Source organism: Crinia signifera, chromosome 1, assembly GCF_055691185.1.
Source record: "Crinia signifera chromosome 1, ASM5569118v1, whole genome shotgun sequence".
In the NCBI taxonomy this organism is placed as follows: Eukaryota; Metazoa; Chordata; class Amphibia; order Anura; family Myobatrachidae; genus Crinia; species Crinia signifera.
The window spans coordinates 242,584,755-242,604,626 of NC_139217.1; the positions used below are offsets into that span (position 1 = coordinate 242,584,755).

Consider the following 19,872-nt stretch of genomic DNA (forward strand, 5'->3'; position numbering starts at 1 on the left):
AGGACAAAACGTGTTGGGTACTTCTGAAAAAAAACTTTGAAAAATGTTTTGACATGTGCAAGCTCACATCTAAGAACTTTTTAGTAAATCTCTTTGGATAAGACTTTTTTTCGCTTGATTCAAACCTTGGGAAACTACAGCTCTGCTAAAAGCTGAAATACCCATTTGTGGGCTTAAGAACAGCGCTGATTCACTATTGTCGTATACACTGTCTTCTCTATTTCCCATCCTTCAGGGAAATTAAGTGTTTGGGCTGCTATAAATACTTCTTAATCTACATTCTATGTAAATAGTGCATATTGGAATAATGTTGTGATATATATATCAAAGTGGAATTTTTGGTATGGAGAAGTTAATAATGTTTTTCAGTACATGCCATAATAGGGGGTGTGGCCAATCAGAAGGGGGCATGTCCTTAAGTGTAAGGTACTACACCATATACATATGGAATGATGCAGAATTCCCACGGAATCAGCAAAAAATGTATTTATGCCACACAGTATGAGCCAAAATGAAGAGACAGACAGTGACAGCAGAGACATAGGGACAGGGACATATGGATAGAGAGTGACAGCAGAGACAGAGAGAAGGGGTAAAGACAGAGTGACAGGGAGAGGGACAGCAGGGACATATGGATAGAGAGAGAGACAGAGAGAAGGGGGTAAAGACAGAGAGACATGGAGAGAGACAGCAGGAACGGGGAGAGTGAGGGATGGCAGGGATGGGGAGAGTGAGGTATGGCAGGGTCAGAGAGAAAGGAAGTATAAGGAATGGCAGGGATCGGGAGAGTGAGGGAGGGCAGGAACAGAGAGATGGGGAGAGTGACAGAGATGGGAAAGGTAACAGAGATGGGGAGAGTGACAGAGACAGCAGGAATGCGGAGAGTTAAGGACAGCAGGGAGCGGGAGAGTGAGGGATGGCAGGGACAGAGAGACAGGCAGAGTGTGGGATGGCAGGGACAGAATGATTGGGAGAGTGACAGATTAGTAGAATGACAGAGAGACAGCAGGGACAGGGAGATTGAGGGACAGCAGGGACCAGGAGAGTGAGGAACAGCAGGGACCAGGAGAGTGAGGAACAGCAGGGACAGGGAGAGTTAGGGACATCAGGGACAGGGAGAGTGATGGATGGATGGGACAGGGATAATGAGGGATGGCAGGAAAGGGAGTGAGGGACAGCATCAACAGGGAGAGTGAGGGATGGCAGGGACAGAGAGACAGGGAGAGTGAGGGATGGTAGGGACAGGTAGAGTGATGGACAGCTGGGACAGGGAGAGTGAGGGACAGAAGGGACCGGGAGAGTGATGGATAGAAGGGTCCGGGAGAGTGATGGATGGAAGGGACAGGCAGAGTGAGGGATGGCAGTGACAGGGAGAGTGAAGGACGGTAGTGACAGGGAGAGTGATGGACGGAAGGGACAGGGAGAGTGAGGGATGGAAGGGACCGGCAGAGTGAGGAACGGAAGGGACCGGCAGAGTGAGGGATGGAAAGGACCGGGAGAGTGATGGATGGAAGGGACCGGGAGAGTGATGGACGGAAGGGACAAGGAGAGTGAGAGATGGCAGGGACAGGGAGTGAGGGATGGCAGGGACAGAGAGACAGGGAGAGTGAGGGATGGCAGGGACAGGTAGAGTGAGGGACCGCATCAACAGGGAGAGTAAGGGACAGAAAGGACCGGGAGAGTGATGGATGGAAGGGACCGGGAGAGTGAAGGATGGCAGGGACAGGGAGAGTGAGGGATGGCAGGGACAGGGAGAGTAAGGGATGGCAGTGACAGGGAGAGTGAGGGACGGCAGGGACAGGGAGTGTGAGGGACGGAAAGGACCGGGAGAGTGGGGGACGACAGTGAGAGTGCAGAAGGGAAGGGACAGGGAGAGTGCGGGATGACAGGGACAGGGAGAGTGCGAGACGGCAGGAACAGGGAGAGTGAAGGATGGCAGGAACAGGCAGAGTGAGGGATGCAGGGACAGGGATAGTGCGAGGCGGTAGGGAGAGTGAGCGATGGCAGGAAGAGTGAGGGACACAGGGACAGAGAGAGTGAGGGATGGCAAGGACAGGAAGAGTGAAGTATAGTATGGAAAGAAAGACAGGGAGTGGGACAGCAAAGGGAGAGACAGCAAAGACAGACTGAGTGGCAGCAGGAACAGAGAGTGATGACAGAGAGACATACATGTGGGAGAAAGAAAGGAAGCTGGGAAAGATTACCAGGGACAGAAAGAGGCACAGCAGGGACATACAGGTGGAAGGCAGCAGGGCAAAGTTGCAGCTGCAGGCAGAGGGATGGAATCGGAGATTGTATGTGCAGCACATATGATCTAAAACTCTGATCCGAAGCTCACAGGACCGTGCATCGCATCAGATGTCAAACACATCCGATTTGGCCACTATTCATCCAATTTCTAGTCTAATCAGTCAGAATTGGGTGAAAAGTGCCACCTTTAGACTACCATACCTCGGCGGTGCGGAGGAGGAGGCTGGATACAATGGTGCTGTGGAGGCATTGGCCGGCGGCAGCGGTGTGGAGGAAGCTGGGTTTGGTGGCAGTAGTGCAGAGGACGATGGGTTCAGTGGTGTGGTGGAGGCTGTGGTCATCAGCAGCAATGGCTGCCGGGTGTGGAGGGAGGTGACGCTGGGCTGCAGGTAAAATGGGAAGTGAAGTGCCCTTTCGCTGTGCTGCTGGTGGCTCGGACTGAGGTGCATGGGCACCTGGAGTGTGCTATGCACTTGGAGTGTGAGGAGCCACCTCGGTGTGCACCAGGTGGGTGAGTAGGGACGTGTGGAGCCCCCCTGTGCTATGCTGCCAGTGGGTGGGAAAAGATGTCCATGTCAGGGGGTGAAGGTTCAGAAAGGGAGGAGACAAGCTGCGGAACAGATTGCCATCAGGGATGGTCTCCTCCTCCTTCTCTACCAGTGGAGGTGCAGCGTGATTGAAAGCACAGGATGCCCTGCTAATTGGTCAGAGCACAACCTGAGGGATAAAAACTTTTTTTTTAATGCTCCGATTGAAGTGTGGCACACTGAGGTGACCCCGCTCACCCCCCTTCTTCCAGCCCGACCCAGCCACCCTGCTCACGCACCTGGTGGCCAAATAAATAAAATAATGTGTGTGCTCGGACCTGAGCCCGACCCCCCCCCTCGGCACCACTGCTTCTGACCATGTGGCAGCTGCAATTGCATAGATGCATACACACATAAGCAAATAGTGCTCGTTTCCATTAGTGTTTACAAACAGGTCAGATGATTGCTTGATTTATATCAACCTATTTGGGGGGAGGGGGGTGACATTTGATAAATTGGCTTGTGTTTACTGTGATATACACTGATTCAGACCTGTTCACTAGGCATTGTATACTCGCAGCCTAGCAGACAGGTAAACGCCAATGAATGACCAATCCTGGCCTTTTTTTTCTTTCAATAGGTCTTTATTGTAAACATTTATGGATGACTGTATAGAAAATGTATTGATATAAAGAATTTATATAAATTATATTGTGGTGCTACCTATATTTATGCCATTGTCCATCTTAATAAGCACTGATACTGTACATCGCGGGGAATTTACTAAGAACTACAAATACGGACGACTGCATACAACCAGCATCTGCTGTATTGTCAGGGAAAAACAAATCGTAAATAGGGCAGATTTTCTAATCTTGAATTCTACTGGACAAGGGAACAGACCAGCGGTGGACCAATATGCAAGTATTGTGTGTGTAATTGTAGTGTGAATTAAAATTATACTTTACAGGTGTCTGTGTTATATATAACTATTTGCAATGTTGTAGAACTGTAAGACCCAACGGGCACTTTAAGACCCCACGCCATTTTTCTTTAATTAATTCATTTTTTTTTCTATTTTTAGACACTGAAGCCTGCATGGATCTGAATGCAGGCTTCAGCCAAATAGGCATGGAAAATGAGAAATATTTTGCAGACGTATTTTTGGGCCCTATACCGGTCGTATTTTACATACGGCCGGTTAGTAAATTTGGAATCACCATTCGTATGAATGGTGATTCGTATTCTTTCAATAGCGTATGCATTTGGATTCGGAAATACACGTGGAATACGAATTCGAATGCCCATATATCGGCCATAGTAAATTCCAAAAATACGAATTTACATCTGTAAACAGGTACAAATGGCTACAAATAGGCATATTTGTAGCCATTTGAGCTTAGTAAATTTCCCCCTTTCCTCGTTACTCATCTACACATTGATTGCACTTCCTCACACTAGATGTTGGACTTTAAGCAATCCTTCCCAATAGCATGCAATATGAAACCCTTTTACACAAATATCTCAATATAATGTATAAACAGAATATATATTGTAAAATACTACTCACTCAGAGTCAAATAATAATAATGTCCTAGTATAGTATATTTAACTAATACTGATCAATGGAAAGAAAAATTGAACCAGATGGATCATCAGCAGTCTTGATTCCTTCTCTGGAAAAAGGGTGTGCCAGCGCTGGCTGAACAAATATATAGACCAGACGGTTTCTCAAAAAGTTATACAATTTATTAATATACACATAAATAAAAACACATTAAATATAAAATAAAAAATATAGCTAGAGAGCACTAGATGTTTTGATCAAACAATACGGAGCTCCACATAGGGACATCACTTCATGGCAGATGGACAAAAATCATTCAAATGGCTCAACGCGTTTCCCCGGGGAACGCATTGAGCCATTTGAATGATTTTTGTCCATCTGCCATGAAGTGATGTCCCTACTCCCACTGACGTCCACGATCTCCTGACCCGATTGGATTACAAATATATGGGATTTTTGCAATATTCCTAATCATTTCCAGCTTAAAGGAGAAGACGCCTAATAGGGAGAAAAAAACCTATATCCCAGCAAGGGAACCTCATTTGGGACTCCATCATCACCCCTATCTGGTTTATTCACCCCCAAAAAATCAGTCAAACATCAGATGGTAATATATACTTTTATTAATTTCTCATTCAACAAGAAAGCCACTATATGTGGAGCTCCGTATTGTTTGATCAAAACATCTACTGCTCTCTAGCTATATTTTTTATTTTATATTTAATGTGTTTTTATTTATGTGTATATTAATAAATTGTATAACTTTTTGAGAAACCGTCTGGTTTTTCCTTTTATCTCTTTAATATTTGGGCTTGACAACCCAGTGCCAGCTGCTGTTGATAGCGCACCACCCAAACCCACTTTTTTGCTTGATTCCTTCTCTCTCTAAAAAGCATCTAAACTTGCTGTCATGGCAAAATATCAATGCTCCTGTACAGCTCAGTAAAATCTGTAACCAAAAATTTGTCTTAGTGTCAGATATAGAGCAATCTGTATTGCCTGAACAACCCTTATTTATCTACCCTAATTTCCACCACTGGAGAGAGGACATGTTCTAGGGGACAGTAACCTCCCCGAGCATATTTCCCATCATTACTCCAAACCTTCAATCCCTGTACTGGAATTAGAGGTTTAGAATAGTGATGGGAGATATGCTCATACCTGGACTGAATGGATGACATCTGGAGACCCACTGCTCCTAAAAGTCTACCTGCTCCTTCTATAGAATTTTGATTAGAAGACCCTGACACTAATAACCATGACATGCTTTTTCTATACCTTCCTGTCTCAAAGAAGGGAAGGTTAGGCCCCCATACACCTGAAAGACATTGCACCCAATCATACAATCTTGAGGGATTGTAAGCAGATTGTGTGCCCATTGTGTGCACAAAATTGTGCAATGCAGATTGGTCCTCTGATCTGACGTGCTTCACATCAGATCAGTTGGGATTGATCATGCAGACCAACCACTACAGCTCCATCCCTGAAGTCAGGAAAACCTCCATCAGAGAACCTGGCCTTGGCACTCCCACAAAACGGAGGTGACATGCCTCCAAATAACGATATGGGACATGCATAAATTGGTACTTTGCACTTTCGTGTATAGACCTGATTCAGGCCAAATGTGTCATGTGAGTGGAACGTTCATATCAGTTGACATCACAACTTTAATGTATGGAGTAAAAGTGCATATTTAAATAAACCACTCAACATTTGCATCATCATACTACTATCAGTTCTTTACTTAAAAGCAATGTTTTGTATATATTTAAAAGTATTTATTTTTATCATTTCAGATGGTAGTGAAGGATTTAGTTCCAGCAAAAAGTCAAGGTTGAGAAGAGGTATTCATTTTTATCATTTACTCACTTGTGTTTGTTGTTGTTGTTATAAGAGTGCAATACTGTGTTTCCTCCATGGTGCTTCTCGTCTGAAGCCTTCTCCTTTGCCAAGATGGCCACCCTAGGTTAATCTGATCATGCGCTATGCCATCTTGTTCACTGTTTTCGTGCTGTAGTGTTACACACAAAAGTGTACTACTCAGCTCTGCAGGGACACTTATATACCTGTGTGTCCTGTTATCGCGACTACATACATGACTGGCGGGTCCTCTGTATGCTCCACTCTATCAGTGCTGTCTGTGCATCAGATCTATAAGTACAGTAGCTCTGCCATTTTGGTGCATACTTGCCTACTTTTGAAAAGCAGTTTCAGGGAGATTTTAGATGCTAGGGCAAGCTCATACACAACTACCACAAAAGACTTCAAGCTGTCATTGATGTTAAAGGGGGCAAGGCACGTTTTTACGAACTGGGGTATGTAAACTTTTGATCAGGCTGGGTAGTTAATGTTGTCATTATGAATTAAAAAGAGTAAACACAGTTGTTTGACAATAAACATCTTCACCCAACCACTAACCATGAGTGAAAGAAAGGTTTGTGAGTTATCATTCATATTCTCTGACAAATAGACAGAAAATCACAAATTCTGCAAGGGTATGTAAAGTTATGAGCACAACTATATATATATATATATATATATATATATATATATATATATATATATATATATATATATATATGTATAACACCACCACAATAGAGTTATAGCGCACTATTGTGGTGGTTTTAAAGTTAAGAGGTCCCACTAGTAGGGGATCAAGTGTTGTTAGCGACCACTGTTATAATAATAATAATAGATATTAGAGCAATCTTGTCTGTGATATATATATATATATAGCAGTCTGGAACCCCGGCACACCTTAATTCGCTCACTTGTGGATTGCTCCGGTGCCATCCTTGGACTAGTAGTCCTATATATGCTACTGTATGAAGATGGCACTCATCAGTCTTCACAACAATGTTGAAAGATCAGATTCTTTGTTTCGGTATCAAACCATCATCAGGGAACAAGTTACAGACAGGCATGTTACAGCTTATATTCACACACAAAGACACACCTCCACCAATCAAATGAGTCACACCTAGCCAAATACAGCGCACCTGTGGGTTGATGCTAATCAGCACGTTCACAGGTGTCAGCCATGGCCAGCAGAGTAACCCTCTCCACACTTGCAGACACATAAAATTTAAAAACACTATACTTTATTATTAAAACATTAAAATATTTGCACCAGACCGGTAAAGTCAAATCACAGTATTTAGATTGTCATACTTTAATCCAATATTATAACTTAATGTTATATATAGCTACATATGATTGAATGTGTACCACATGACTCCATGCAAAATAATATATTAACATAACATATAACCCATTCAGCGTATGTTTTAATGAGTCTCACAAAAAGCACTGCATCCCCAACTTCTCGTTGAGACCCCTGGGTGCTAACGCATCCAATTTTAATATCCACCGGGTCTCCAACCTTAGCAGTGTTTTACCCCTGTCACCACCCCGCCTAAGTGGTGGGACATGGTCTATTAATTTGCTACGCAGGCTAGCCACAGAGTGGCCCATAGTAGCGCAGTGTCTGACATTATGTGGCGTCAGCTGGCCGCCCCAAGCAGGAATTGACATGCCTGGGAACTCCCAGCGTTTGTATGAGATGCTCAGAAATGGTTGCTCCATCCCCCTGGCCGTCCCCTTCCCTACCCTGACAGTGCAAACACCTTGACAAGTGTGATACTCGCAGAAGGCGTTCGCACAGGGGATTTGCATATGTGAAGTCCGCGTACATCGTGGAAGGGGCCGAATTAAGGTCTAAATTGGCCCCTGTGTGTAATACTCCCAGTAAGTAATTTTTTACCATGTAATGCATGCTAACATGCTTCTATTTCATGCACTGGCTAGAAGCCACGGTAATACTCACTTAGAATATTCTGCAGAAAAATATTAAGATAAAATGCTTTAATATATTCTTCTTGAATTAATTATTTTGCCAAGAGATGTCTACAGAATTGGAATCTATCCTAATACGCAATCTGTGTTATGTATAAGAACACTACTTTCACACATTGCATCTTATCTTTAATCATGATAACGCTTTTTTTTTACTTGAATTTCATTCCAAATGTAAAAATATATTTAAATGTAGATAGCACAAGTCTTTTTGTTTATAATAATTTTGGCTATGCCCACAGGCTATATAGACATTGCTGCATCTGGCTAGCACAGTCCCTAGAACTGCATTCTGCAGTCAGAACCTCTGCTGTAGCGCCTAGGACAGCATCATAGGGCCCGATTCAGAGCCTATGGCAGGGCTGCAAATTATTGAATGACGTGCACGGTATGCTGTGCGCATGGTCCCCTTGTGAATGAAGGCAGTGATGGCTAGCCATCACTGGCTGTTTGCAAGTTGATTGACAGCCAGGGGGCATTTGTAGGCGGCACCCCAGCATTTTTTCAGCGGGCCTGGCCGTGGGGAGGAAGGGCTACTGATGTCAGCATCAGCCTTCATCTCCCCATGACCATTACATCACCAAGTAAGTCTGGACTTACTCGGCACTACAAAAGGGGAAATCCAATTGATAGTGAGTGATTGCAAATGGTTTGCTATACACAGGAACGGAGGGAGACTGCGGCAGGGCAGCGTTTACCCGATCACTGGGACATTCATATATATATTGTAGGTGATAAACCGGCACTCCAAAGGTTGACGAACCTGTATGCGTGCTCAAGTGCCTTCCAGAATCTGGAGAAAACTCAGGAACATAGACACAGGAAGAAGGCGGCACTCTTGAGTCAGAAAAGTCCAGTGCAAATATGGTGCTTTTAATGGGCAACGTTTCGGGGCAACCTCCCCTTTCTCAAGCCTAACAACAAGTGACAAGGTGGTTTAAAAAAATCATCAACCTTTAGTAAATATACTCCTTGATCCATACGGTATATGGTCGTATTATCGACCACACTTAGGTCGACACAGTTGGGTCGACGTCCAACTAGGTTGACAGGGTTCTAGGTCGACATGGTTGGAGGTCAACAGGTGGTTTTTTTCACAGTTTTTTGTGCCGACATGTGCCGACAGGCAGTATTTCATGCCCTACCATCCAGTAGGGCACAGTGGGAGAATAAAATAGTGTGCCGAGCGCAGCGAGGCACCATGCCCAAAGCATCGCGAGTGAAGCGAGCAATGCGAGGGGCCGCGGTTGACTTCCAACTGTGTCCATGTCGACATTTGAGTAAAAAAACAGTGAAAAAACCCATCTCGACCTCACCCATGTCAACCTAAACCCACGTCAACCTTGTCCCATGTCAACCTTCAACCATGTTGACCTAGAACCCTGTCGACCTAGTTGCATGTCGACCCAACGGCGTCGACCTAATGACTATTGTGGTCGATTAAATGATCCACATCCGATCCATACATCTAATTTATGAAGACAGCCGTATAAAGTTGATGTTTAGTCAACAGAATAATTTGAATTTATATTTAATTAGGCCCCTTTGTACTGTATCCATAAGTAGTAAACATGAATTGCTGTATATGTTTACAAGTTCAAATGAATTGCTTTATCATCACAGGACACATTGAATATACTCCCACAACTGCAGTGCTTTTATGACTGGTGTGTAATTATGTTCAATGAGTCTTGTAATTAAAATGCAAACACAGCACTCCTGCAGACAAGTCAGATCAATAAAACAAGAAAAATATCTAACAGTGTATGTGTCGGTATGCTTTTCTATGTTTTATATATCTGCCATAATTATGGATTTAAGAATGATAGCAAATAAACAAAAAATACAATACACAAATACATAGCAAATCCAATCAGAGACCTAGACAAACAAACAAACCAATAGATATGAAAGAGACAAGATTATGCTTCCCTAAATAAAACAGAATATTTTACTTGCCTCATACATAATGTGATTTGGGCCATTCTGGCAGATCATCCCAAATCGCATGTGTATGATATCCGATCCAATGGGCGGTCTGTGTGCATCAGATAAGTCATAAGTGCATCCCATCGCGGGTACTTTATTAGCATCCTCAAAGTATTGCATCCTATCTGCAGAGCGGGGAGCGTCAGAAAGGAGAGGCGCTATCCCCACTCTGCATCCGTGTCGAGAGGTGGGTGGGGAAAAAAAGCGGGTGGCCGGCAGAAGTATTTAAAAAAAACAAAACATACATAAGAATGGTCAGCCACTGACTGGCTGAGAGAGCTCAGACAATCAGCAGCCTCCCATTCTTCTGAATGGTTTATTGTTAAATACTCCTGCCCCCCCTCAGTAACTGCAGGAGTAAAAAATGGCTCATCAAGTGCAAGGTAGTATGTGAGCCTTCCGGAAAGCTGTTGAGCGTCTCACGGGGAAATTGGAAGCGACTTCTCCCCTCGGAGAAGTCGCATGATTTATGGGGGCCTTTAGTTTTATTGCTTCCATATGTATCAATAAAAAAAACAAAGTATGACCCTGACCTCTTATAACTTTCTTTGTATGAATACATTATCATTTATATTCATCATATAATAACAAACCCTACACATAAAAATATTTTTATTAAACATATTTTAAATAATAATACATGTGAGAATATTTTAGGTAATGAATTTTTTAATCTGTGAATCATATCTATATAATCTTTTATTCACCGAAAACACAGGCACACAAATGAATCCCTTTTTACTTTTAACATGAATAATTTACTGAGAATAAATGTATTGATCAGCTTGATCCGTAGGACACTTCAGTGTATGGTTTATTTCAGTGCTGGAAAAACATAAAAGAAACAGGGAATCCTTGTTACCTGCTGCACTGCTTCTGTACAGTACTGTATATTACATTGCAGACAGTAGTTATCTTTTTTTCTCTAGTACAGGTTGAGTCTCCCTTATTCGTATATCCAAAAACCGAAATATTCAGAAAACCGTGGTTTCTTTCCCCCGCACCTTTTTTCATACTTACCTCATCATGTACATACAATAGTCCCATTGTCATGTACAATAGAAATACAGAGGACTTTATTGCTTACTACTAATGGTTCATTTTTATATTAAGAATGATTCTTAATACAGAGAAATGATCCTTAAGGACCAATCAGCACTCATGTAGCCCAGAATGTCTGCCTTTATAACCATGGCCTTTGATAGTAAATTTAGACACTGGTGCCAGTACTTTTTGGGCACTGCCCCAGGCTAAACGTACAGCCTCAGTGTGTGTAACCAAGAACAGAAAGAACTTATTGGTCTGCACATTCACCTTATAGTAGCAGAAGAGCCCCATTTGCCTTCACTATAGTCTCTCACCGCTGGGCCCCATAGGGCTGCTGAGTCGGGGCACTTTCATACTACCCTTCCTGCCTCTCTGTAACCATTAATAAAATGGGGCTATGCTATATTTTTTTTTTTTATTATAATTACAATGAGACCATTATTATTTTGTAATTAATTGTTATCTTACAGTTACTCACTTTACTTTTTCAGCATTCTTCTCTAAGAGATCCTTTCTTCCTGGTTATGAAGAAAATGCTAAATATGGTAAGTGTTTATACCCTTCTGAATTCCCTAGATTACAAAACAAATGTTTCATAGACACATGAATCCCAAAGGAACCATTTATATTTATTTATTTACAGTTTCTTATATAGCGCAGCAGATTCCGTTGCGCTTTACAATAGTAGACAGTGATAAAACAAACTGGGTAACAACAGACAGACTTGGAGGTAGGAGAGCTATAGGGATTTCTAGCCAATGGGTCTAATTTGCTATAGGGGTGAGTGAGTTTGGTTTTACGCAGATCTCAAAGCAGGATCTTATTGGCTATCCAAAACATGACAGCCGAAAATCCAAATTGCGATACTTTAGCGAAAAGAACAGAATAAAACCGAACTCACTCACCCCTCATTTGCCAACATTGCATTTAGGTCATTACTGATCAGTTGCTGTTGTTCAATGCATATGATGCAACGAGAATACAAAGATAGTAAATTAGTCAGTCACTAAACTAGAAGTCACCCACAGGATAGGCAGCTATAAGCGGTTTCTTACCTCTGGAACTGTCAGGCAAGGCTGTAATTAGAAGAGAGCTGGCTTCCTTTAGCAAGCCACTCCCTGCCAGATTGTGAACCCTAGCTGGCATCTATGGGCTGCAACCGATGCATGTATTTCGCCTCAGTATTTTTCCTTTCAAATTCTGGAACATATCTAGTCATCCAAGCTTACAGAGCTAGTGTCAGGGTAAGAAGAAGCAGATGGGGAAGGGTTATCCCAAATGTACTTTTTATTCAATTAAATTAATATTTAGTAAGTCAATTGAATTGATAAGTGAAAGTATCAAAGTGCAGTTGTTCTGTTTGTGAGTGGAGCATGTTGTTACAATTATTTGGCATAATGTCTTGATCAACTCTTTGACAGAGGGTAATTCATAAGCAATTCCCTATGTAAAGCTGGCCATAACTTTACAGATCGATCGTCAGATTGGGCTGTTTGGAACAAAAAACTGGTAATGGATGAGAGTAAATGACAGTTGACCATTTGCTTTGAAATGATGGAAAACTGCCAAAAACTGTCATTCAGATATTACCAGGTTTTTGTTCCAACCAGCCCAATCTGACAATCGATCTGTAGATGTATGGCCACCTTAAGGTATTTAGTAAACATAAATATTAACTAAAGGTGAAGTACTGCTTTTCACAAATGTATATCTACATGAATAGTGGTGGATGGCTAAAAAAATAAAAAAGAGAACAAAAATACATTTCCTGTTCTGACTCTATGTCAGTCCCGATGAAGGTAATAATCTTTGCTGAGCAGAAGGTATATAGTGTGACTTCCCCAGTGTCAGACTGGTGCATGCCTTCCAGGTAAACGGAGTAGGCGGCAGGACACCACTGAAAGGACATAGCCAGTCTCCTGTAGTATGTGACAGCCACCATAAGTGCAGAAGGGAAGAAGAAATACAATGACCGCCTCACCTGAGCAATTACAGTATTTCCCTCTGGCACATAACATATGATTTGGCAAGCAATTTATCCAGTGTGTGGCCACCCTCCCACCTCTCACATCTACTTAACATACAGAATGCTACTTGCAATAATGCTTAATGCATCCTGCTCATCAGTTACAAGCAGGGTAATGTGAAGTGGGATACGACTTGCATAATTGGAGCGTAACCCAAAATTGGGACTGCCAATTTAGTCAGAATAAGGATTTCCAGTACCAGATCTCTCTCTCTCTCCTACATTAATTATTGCAGTTTTCTTATATCCCGTTACACAAAATGTTACAAAGCACCCCTTTCCTTTCCTTTCCTATGGACCCTCAGAGGTAACAGAGAAAAACAGGCACCTGGAATATGTTCCCATGGTGATGGCTGATGTTCGGATATTTTATTATTTACTTTTTAAACAATTGTTAATTTTTTTAAGCCTTTGAGTGCCAAGTGAATTTGTCAAAATAGGTGTGATAATTACTAAGCAAACATATCATAATGACCTGTAATGTTTACTTTGCATAGGAAATATAATCTTTTTTTTTTTTGACACATTTTTTTTTTAAATTTATATAACAATTGTGGGTACTTGTGTACTAACTGGGCGCCCGAATTTGAGATCGGGTCAGAAAAAATTGCATCGCATGCAACCTAATCGATGGACGCAATTTTCCATAGGATTCAATGTTAAAATGGTCCTGTTCCTTTCCCCACTATCCAAGTGGGCATAGAGTTGATTTTATATAGCGTGGCGAGCGCAGCGAGCCACCGAGCCCTAAGTGTGGCGAGGGGACACGAAATACATTTTAAGTAATCCGGGTCCGCTCGCCACGCTATATAACATCAATTCTATGCCCACTTGGATAGTGGGGAAATGAACAGGACCATTTTTACATTGAATCCTATGAAAAATCGCATCGATCGCATCGCATGTGATTTGGACACGATGCGATCGACGCGATTTTACCGCAGAATCGCGTCGCATCGCATCTGATTGTATGCCTTAAGTTAAGGCATACAATCAAATTACCGGGCACCCAGATATATTACACAAGTAAAAAGGGGGGGTTCAGTTACCGAAATAACTGGAGGGGCGCCTGTATGAGTGGTCTCTACCAGCAGCTGTCAAAAAAGGGATTGTCAGTCCCTATAGAAAATGGAAAAAAGAAAGGTAGACTGCGCTCATTGATGACAGAGTGAGGATATTTAAAACAGAGTATATTTTAATACTACAATAGCATATGTAAAATACAATATAAATTCACAGTAAAAAATGGGGGAAGGGGGGGGGAGAGAAGGAATAAGCTGCATCCACTAAAGATTGATATCACCTTTAAGTAAGTCCACAGTTCGATATGAACCCAATGCTGGTTCGATCCTGTAGTGCTTGGCCACAGCGGTGCTCTGTAAAACTTTATCCAGATGTGGTGTGGGGGTAGCGAGTCTCCCAATTGGAAAGTTAGGTCGAGACGTCCGCAGGGTGACACTGGGTGGGTATTAGATAGGCGGCTTGCCTTCAGAAGGAGAGTGCCTCACTCCAGGTCAGGTGTGCCGGTGGTGTTTCGCAGCTTTAGGATCTCCAGTGATGGTGGGTAGTGGATAGTGGTGGTGAGGAGCAGCGTATTCAAGGGGCCAAATAGCAGCCTGGGCCAACGCGTTTCGCTGCAAACAGCAGCTTTTTCAAGGTGGTTTGAGACAGGCAAGGGAAGGGGTATATATACCAGTAGTACTCAGGTGGATTGTATGCACCTGTGCGCAGAGTAATTGTCTCTGCATAACATAAAAACATATAGAATAACACCTCATAATGAGCAGGAGACATAACTTCATAAACCCTTTATGTGTAAAGTGGAAAACGAGTGTTATCTCAGACAGAGAACATTATAAACATTCAAGAGGACATAAAATCAAAGCATAGCGTCATGTCACTTCCGGGTATGCACTTCCGGTTGGTGAGTGAAACGCATGTGAAGCGCATAGCGCTGTTAATACAGCGCTATGTGGGAGAGAGTAACAGATGATTATAGGATGATCTTAGTTATAGAGAGCCAATACATATGGTAGTTGTAGAGCACATGTATGGAGAGGGATTGCGCTAACAATGAAGGCATGTATCGATATGCTTCAGCACAGCATCATAATACTTCCGGGTATGAACTTCCGGATTTGCGAATGGAACGCATGTGGAACGCATAGCGCTGTCAATACAGCGCTATGCAAGAATCGTTAACAGATAATTACAAATGGGTATTGTTTGAACAAAAGGGAGGAAAGAGTGGCGCCAGTACATATAATAATAGTACCTGGTTATAAAGGGCATAGATAGAAGGAAAACTGCACTATCATTGGAAATATACAAAGATGTATAAGGTGCATCCCACAAAGGTTTCCCTCATATGGAGGAAACAGAGGAGGCTTATTAATAGGGCCTCTTAAGCAATTGGGGGCTATAGATAGCTAATATACACATGCGGACCATTCAAAAACCAATAATATATGCATATAGCATCAGTTAGACATAGAGCAGTAAAAAGATAAGTATATATTGATTTACACAGGTATAGAATATTTCCAATAAAACAGACAATAATTGTACAAAATAATAAATACAGTGGAGGTTGCTTAATAAACATGTTCTGCATTATGAGTGAATGCGTTGATAATATAGACAGACAAAAATAAATTGGCATTGGTATAAATTAATAATTAAATAAAACAAAAATGTGGGGGATAGGCATTCTTCTATCCGAGTGACTAATACATAATTGGGACTAAATATGAATTATAATTTTTAATATTATTATATTTTTAATTTTTATGTTGATATATTTTTATGTATTATTTTTTATGATGATTGTCATATGTAAGGTAATATGACAATGATGGAGAAGGATTGAGATACAAATCCATAGGGATACAGAACACTAAAAACACTAAAATTGTGAGGATATTGTGAGGTGAGTGTCTGAAAATGAAGTTCATGGTAGCAGGGGGAAAAGATATTTACACATGATTGGCCCAAATGTTCACGATGGTTCATAATACAGAGTTCAGCTCTACTGCCTCGTTGAGGCCTTCAGGGTGGATGGTATGGAGCTGAAACATCCAAAACACTTCCTGTTTACTCAGGTTCTTGAATCGATCACCACCTCGGTGGGTCTTAGGTATTGATTCTAAGCCCATTATACTGAGGCCCTTAGGGTCTCCTGCATGGGCTTCAGAGAAGTGTCTGGATACACTGTGTATGAGTAACTGCTTCTTGATGTTTCTCCGGTGCTCCAGAAAGCGTACTTTCAGGGCACGGGTGGTACGGCCTACGTAGCCTAAGCCACAAGGGCATTGTAAGAAGTATATTATATATTTTGTGTTACAATTTAATAAGCCTCCTCTGTTTCCTCCATATGAGGGAAACCTTTGTGGGATGCACCTTATACATCTTTGTATATTTCCAATGATAGTGCAGTTTTCCTTCTATCTATGCCCTTTATAACCAGGTACTATTATTATATGTACTGGCGCCACTCTTTCCTCCCTTTTGTTCAAACAATACCCATTTGTAATTATCTGTTAACGATTCTTGCATAGCGCTGTATTGACAGCGCTATGCGTTCCACATGCGTTCCATTCGCAAATCCGGAAGTTCATACCCGGAAGTATTATGATGCTGTGCTGAAGCATATCGATACATGCCTTCATTGTTAGAGCAATCCCTCTCCATACATGTGCTCTACAACTACCATATGTATTGGCTCTCTATAACTAAGATCATCCTATAATCATCTGTTACTCTCTCCCACATAGCGCTGTATTAACAGCGCTATGCGCTTCACATGCGTTTCACTCACCAACCGGAAGTGCATACCCGGAAGTGACATGACGCTATGCTTTGATTTTATGTCCTCTTGAATGTTTATAATGTTCTCTGTCTGAGATAACACTCGTTTTCCACTTTACACATAAAGGGTTTATGAAGTTATGTCTCCTGCTCATTATGAGGTGTTATTCTATATGTTTTTATGTTATGCAGAGACAATTACTCTGCGCACAGGTGCATACAATCCACCTGAGTACTACTGGTATATATACCCCTTCCCTTGCCTGTCTCAAACCACCTTGAAAAAGCTGCTGTTTGCAGCGAAACGCGTTGGCCCAGGCTGCTATTTGGCCCCTTGAATACGCTGCTCCTCACCACTATCCACTACCCACCATCACTGGAGATCCTAAAGCTGCGAAACACCACCGGCACACCTGACCTGGAGTGAGGCACTCTCCTTCTGAAGGCAAGCCGCCTATCTAATACCCACCCAGTGTCACCCTGCGGACGTCTCGACCTAACTTTCCAATTGGGAGGCTCGCTACCCCCACACCACATCTGGATAAAGTTTTACAGAGCACCGCTGTGGCCAAGCACTACAGGATCGAACCAGCATTGGGTTCATATCGAACTGTGGACTTACTTAAAGGTGATATCAATCTTTAGTGGATGCAGCTTATTCCTTCTCTCTCCCCCCCCTTCCCCCATTTTTTACTGTGAATTTATATTGTATTTTACATATGCTATTGTAGTATTAAAATATACTCTGTTTTAAATATCCTCACTCTGTCATCAATGAGCGCAGTCTACCTTTCTTTTTTCCATATTACACAAGTACCCAATTGTGAGTGATGTTGCCATTTTTAGTGGATATTGTGCACATCGCTCACAGAGATGTTGGTATTCAAAGGGTTAAAAAGTAAATACAGTACACTTGATTTGAATAAATCTAAAATAGGTGTTCTTGACCTTATTCAGTTTACCAATATTAGCCAAGTAAATTGTTAAAAATGGAAAGGCTAATAATAAGTACATCCTATTCAATTAAATAGCTTTCATTATAAAAAATAAACTGCCTCCCATCACACCTGTCAACTTATTCCAAACCATTTCTTTTGAGCTTAGGTCAAGCACTCCATTCCTTGTCATTTAGTTCCTACCAAGCCTTGTTGAAAAAAAATAAAAGCGAATATAATGGCTTAAATAAGTGTAAAACAGATAGTATGTTGTGGCAATACAGAATGCTGGAGTAGCCATGCTGGTGTGCCTTCAGTTCTAAATAAATCGCAGTGCCGCCATAAAGGCACACATGCCATAATATCACCTATCCCGTGCTTCACAGTGGGAAACACACAACAAATCCACTCACCTGCTCTATGAGTCACAAAGATATAGCTTTTGGAAACAAAGGACTCAAATTCGACTTGCTTGATCGAAAGGACCAATTTCTATTGGTCTAATGTCCGCTGCCTGCATTACTTGACTCAAGCAAGTCCCCCCTTAAACAAAGGTGCAGGTAAAAGCTCTGTAATTTTAAACAAATTCTCCCTCCATCAGTAGTTTATTTGCCACATTTCTACCATGGAGTTATCATTCAGAGTTTACGCTGAACAGTTCATCTTGAAATGTGGCTGCTGCTTATGAAGCATTTAGGTGGCATCTATGCTAAGGTTCTGCTAAAAGGCAATTTCTAAAGCTGGGTATACACTTTTATTGGGTAATCTGGCCATGGATTGCTTAGGTGTGTATCCAGCTTAAGTGTGGTGACTCTCATGCTGCTTTCACACCGCAAAACCTGCTTAGACCTGGTATTTAAAATGTTTCTTAAAATGGGTCAAAGCAGACTTTATGCCCCTTTCAGACCGCACATTTACCCAGTCTTATACCGGGTCTAAACAGGTTTTGTGGTCTGACAGCAAATGCAGGTGCTTCCAAACCCCCCCCCCTCCCCCTGAGGCATCCTATCATTTCCCCCCCCCCCCTTTCCCCCCCGACCTGGGCAAAGCAGGGATCCGGGCAGCAGGGTCAGGTCGGCAGCGCTGTCAGGCAGGGGGTCCCTGTGGTGTATGTGAGATCAGTGGTGGGTTCATTCCGGCAGATGGGAACTACTGATCTCACATACGCCACAGGAAGAGATCGCACTGGCTGGCAGGGGGGCCCTGCAGCGTATGTGAACTGAAGGAGATTGGGGGGGGGGGGGGGGGGGAGACACAGGGGTGGATGTCGTTGTCTGCTCAGGGTGGAGATGCTTGCTGTCTGCTGCTGCTGGGGGGAGTACATGGGTGATGCTGTGTGCTGCTGCATTAATAACATCCACAAGGAAAAGCAAAGCAGTGCTGACCCAGGTTCAGTGTAAATGGCGCATACCCTGGTCTTCAAACACAGGAGTTTACAGGGTCGGACCCAACTTCATACCCAATTTGCACTGCACTTCGACCCAGGTCAGACCTGGGTCTGCGCCGTTTACACTGAACCTGGGTCGATGTAAGGGGGAGAGCACAGCAACATCTCCCACTGTGCCCCCCTCAAAAAAAAGGTACTTGTGTATTATAGCGGCGCCCCCGATGTACATCGCGCGATGTTTTTATCGCAACGCATGCCATGTACCCGAAGGCATGCGATGCGATTTTGGCGATGGAACATTGTATAAGCACCCAAATGGGTGCTTACAATGTTAAATGCACCCCCACGCCACCCCCCCCCCCCACTATAAACATGAACCCGAAGCGTGGCGAGCCCGCGAGGGGCGGCGGTACGTGTCCTCCGAGCTTTTCATACCCCCACTATCCACGTCGGCGTGGAGTTGAGAATAGAAAGTGTGG

At 42.7% G+C, this 19,872-nt stretch overlaps 1 protein-coding gene across 1 annotated transcript in view; it reads left to right on the top strand.

The window, feature by feature from the left end:
* The window catches only part of LOC146027623 (uncharacterized), a 44,886-nt gene that overhangs the window by 22,062 nt on the left and 2,952 nt on the right, over positions 1-19,872 (top strand). The window contains exons 2-3 of the mRNA XM_083158274.1: positions 6,141-6,188; positions 11,730-11,783. Of these exons, the coding sequence (XP_083014400.1) occupies positions 6,141-6,188; positions 11,730-11,783 (102 nt within the window). The remainder of the gene's footprint in view (positions 1-6,140; positions 6,189-11,729; positions 11,784-19,872) is intronic.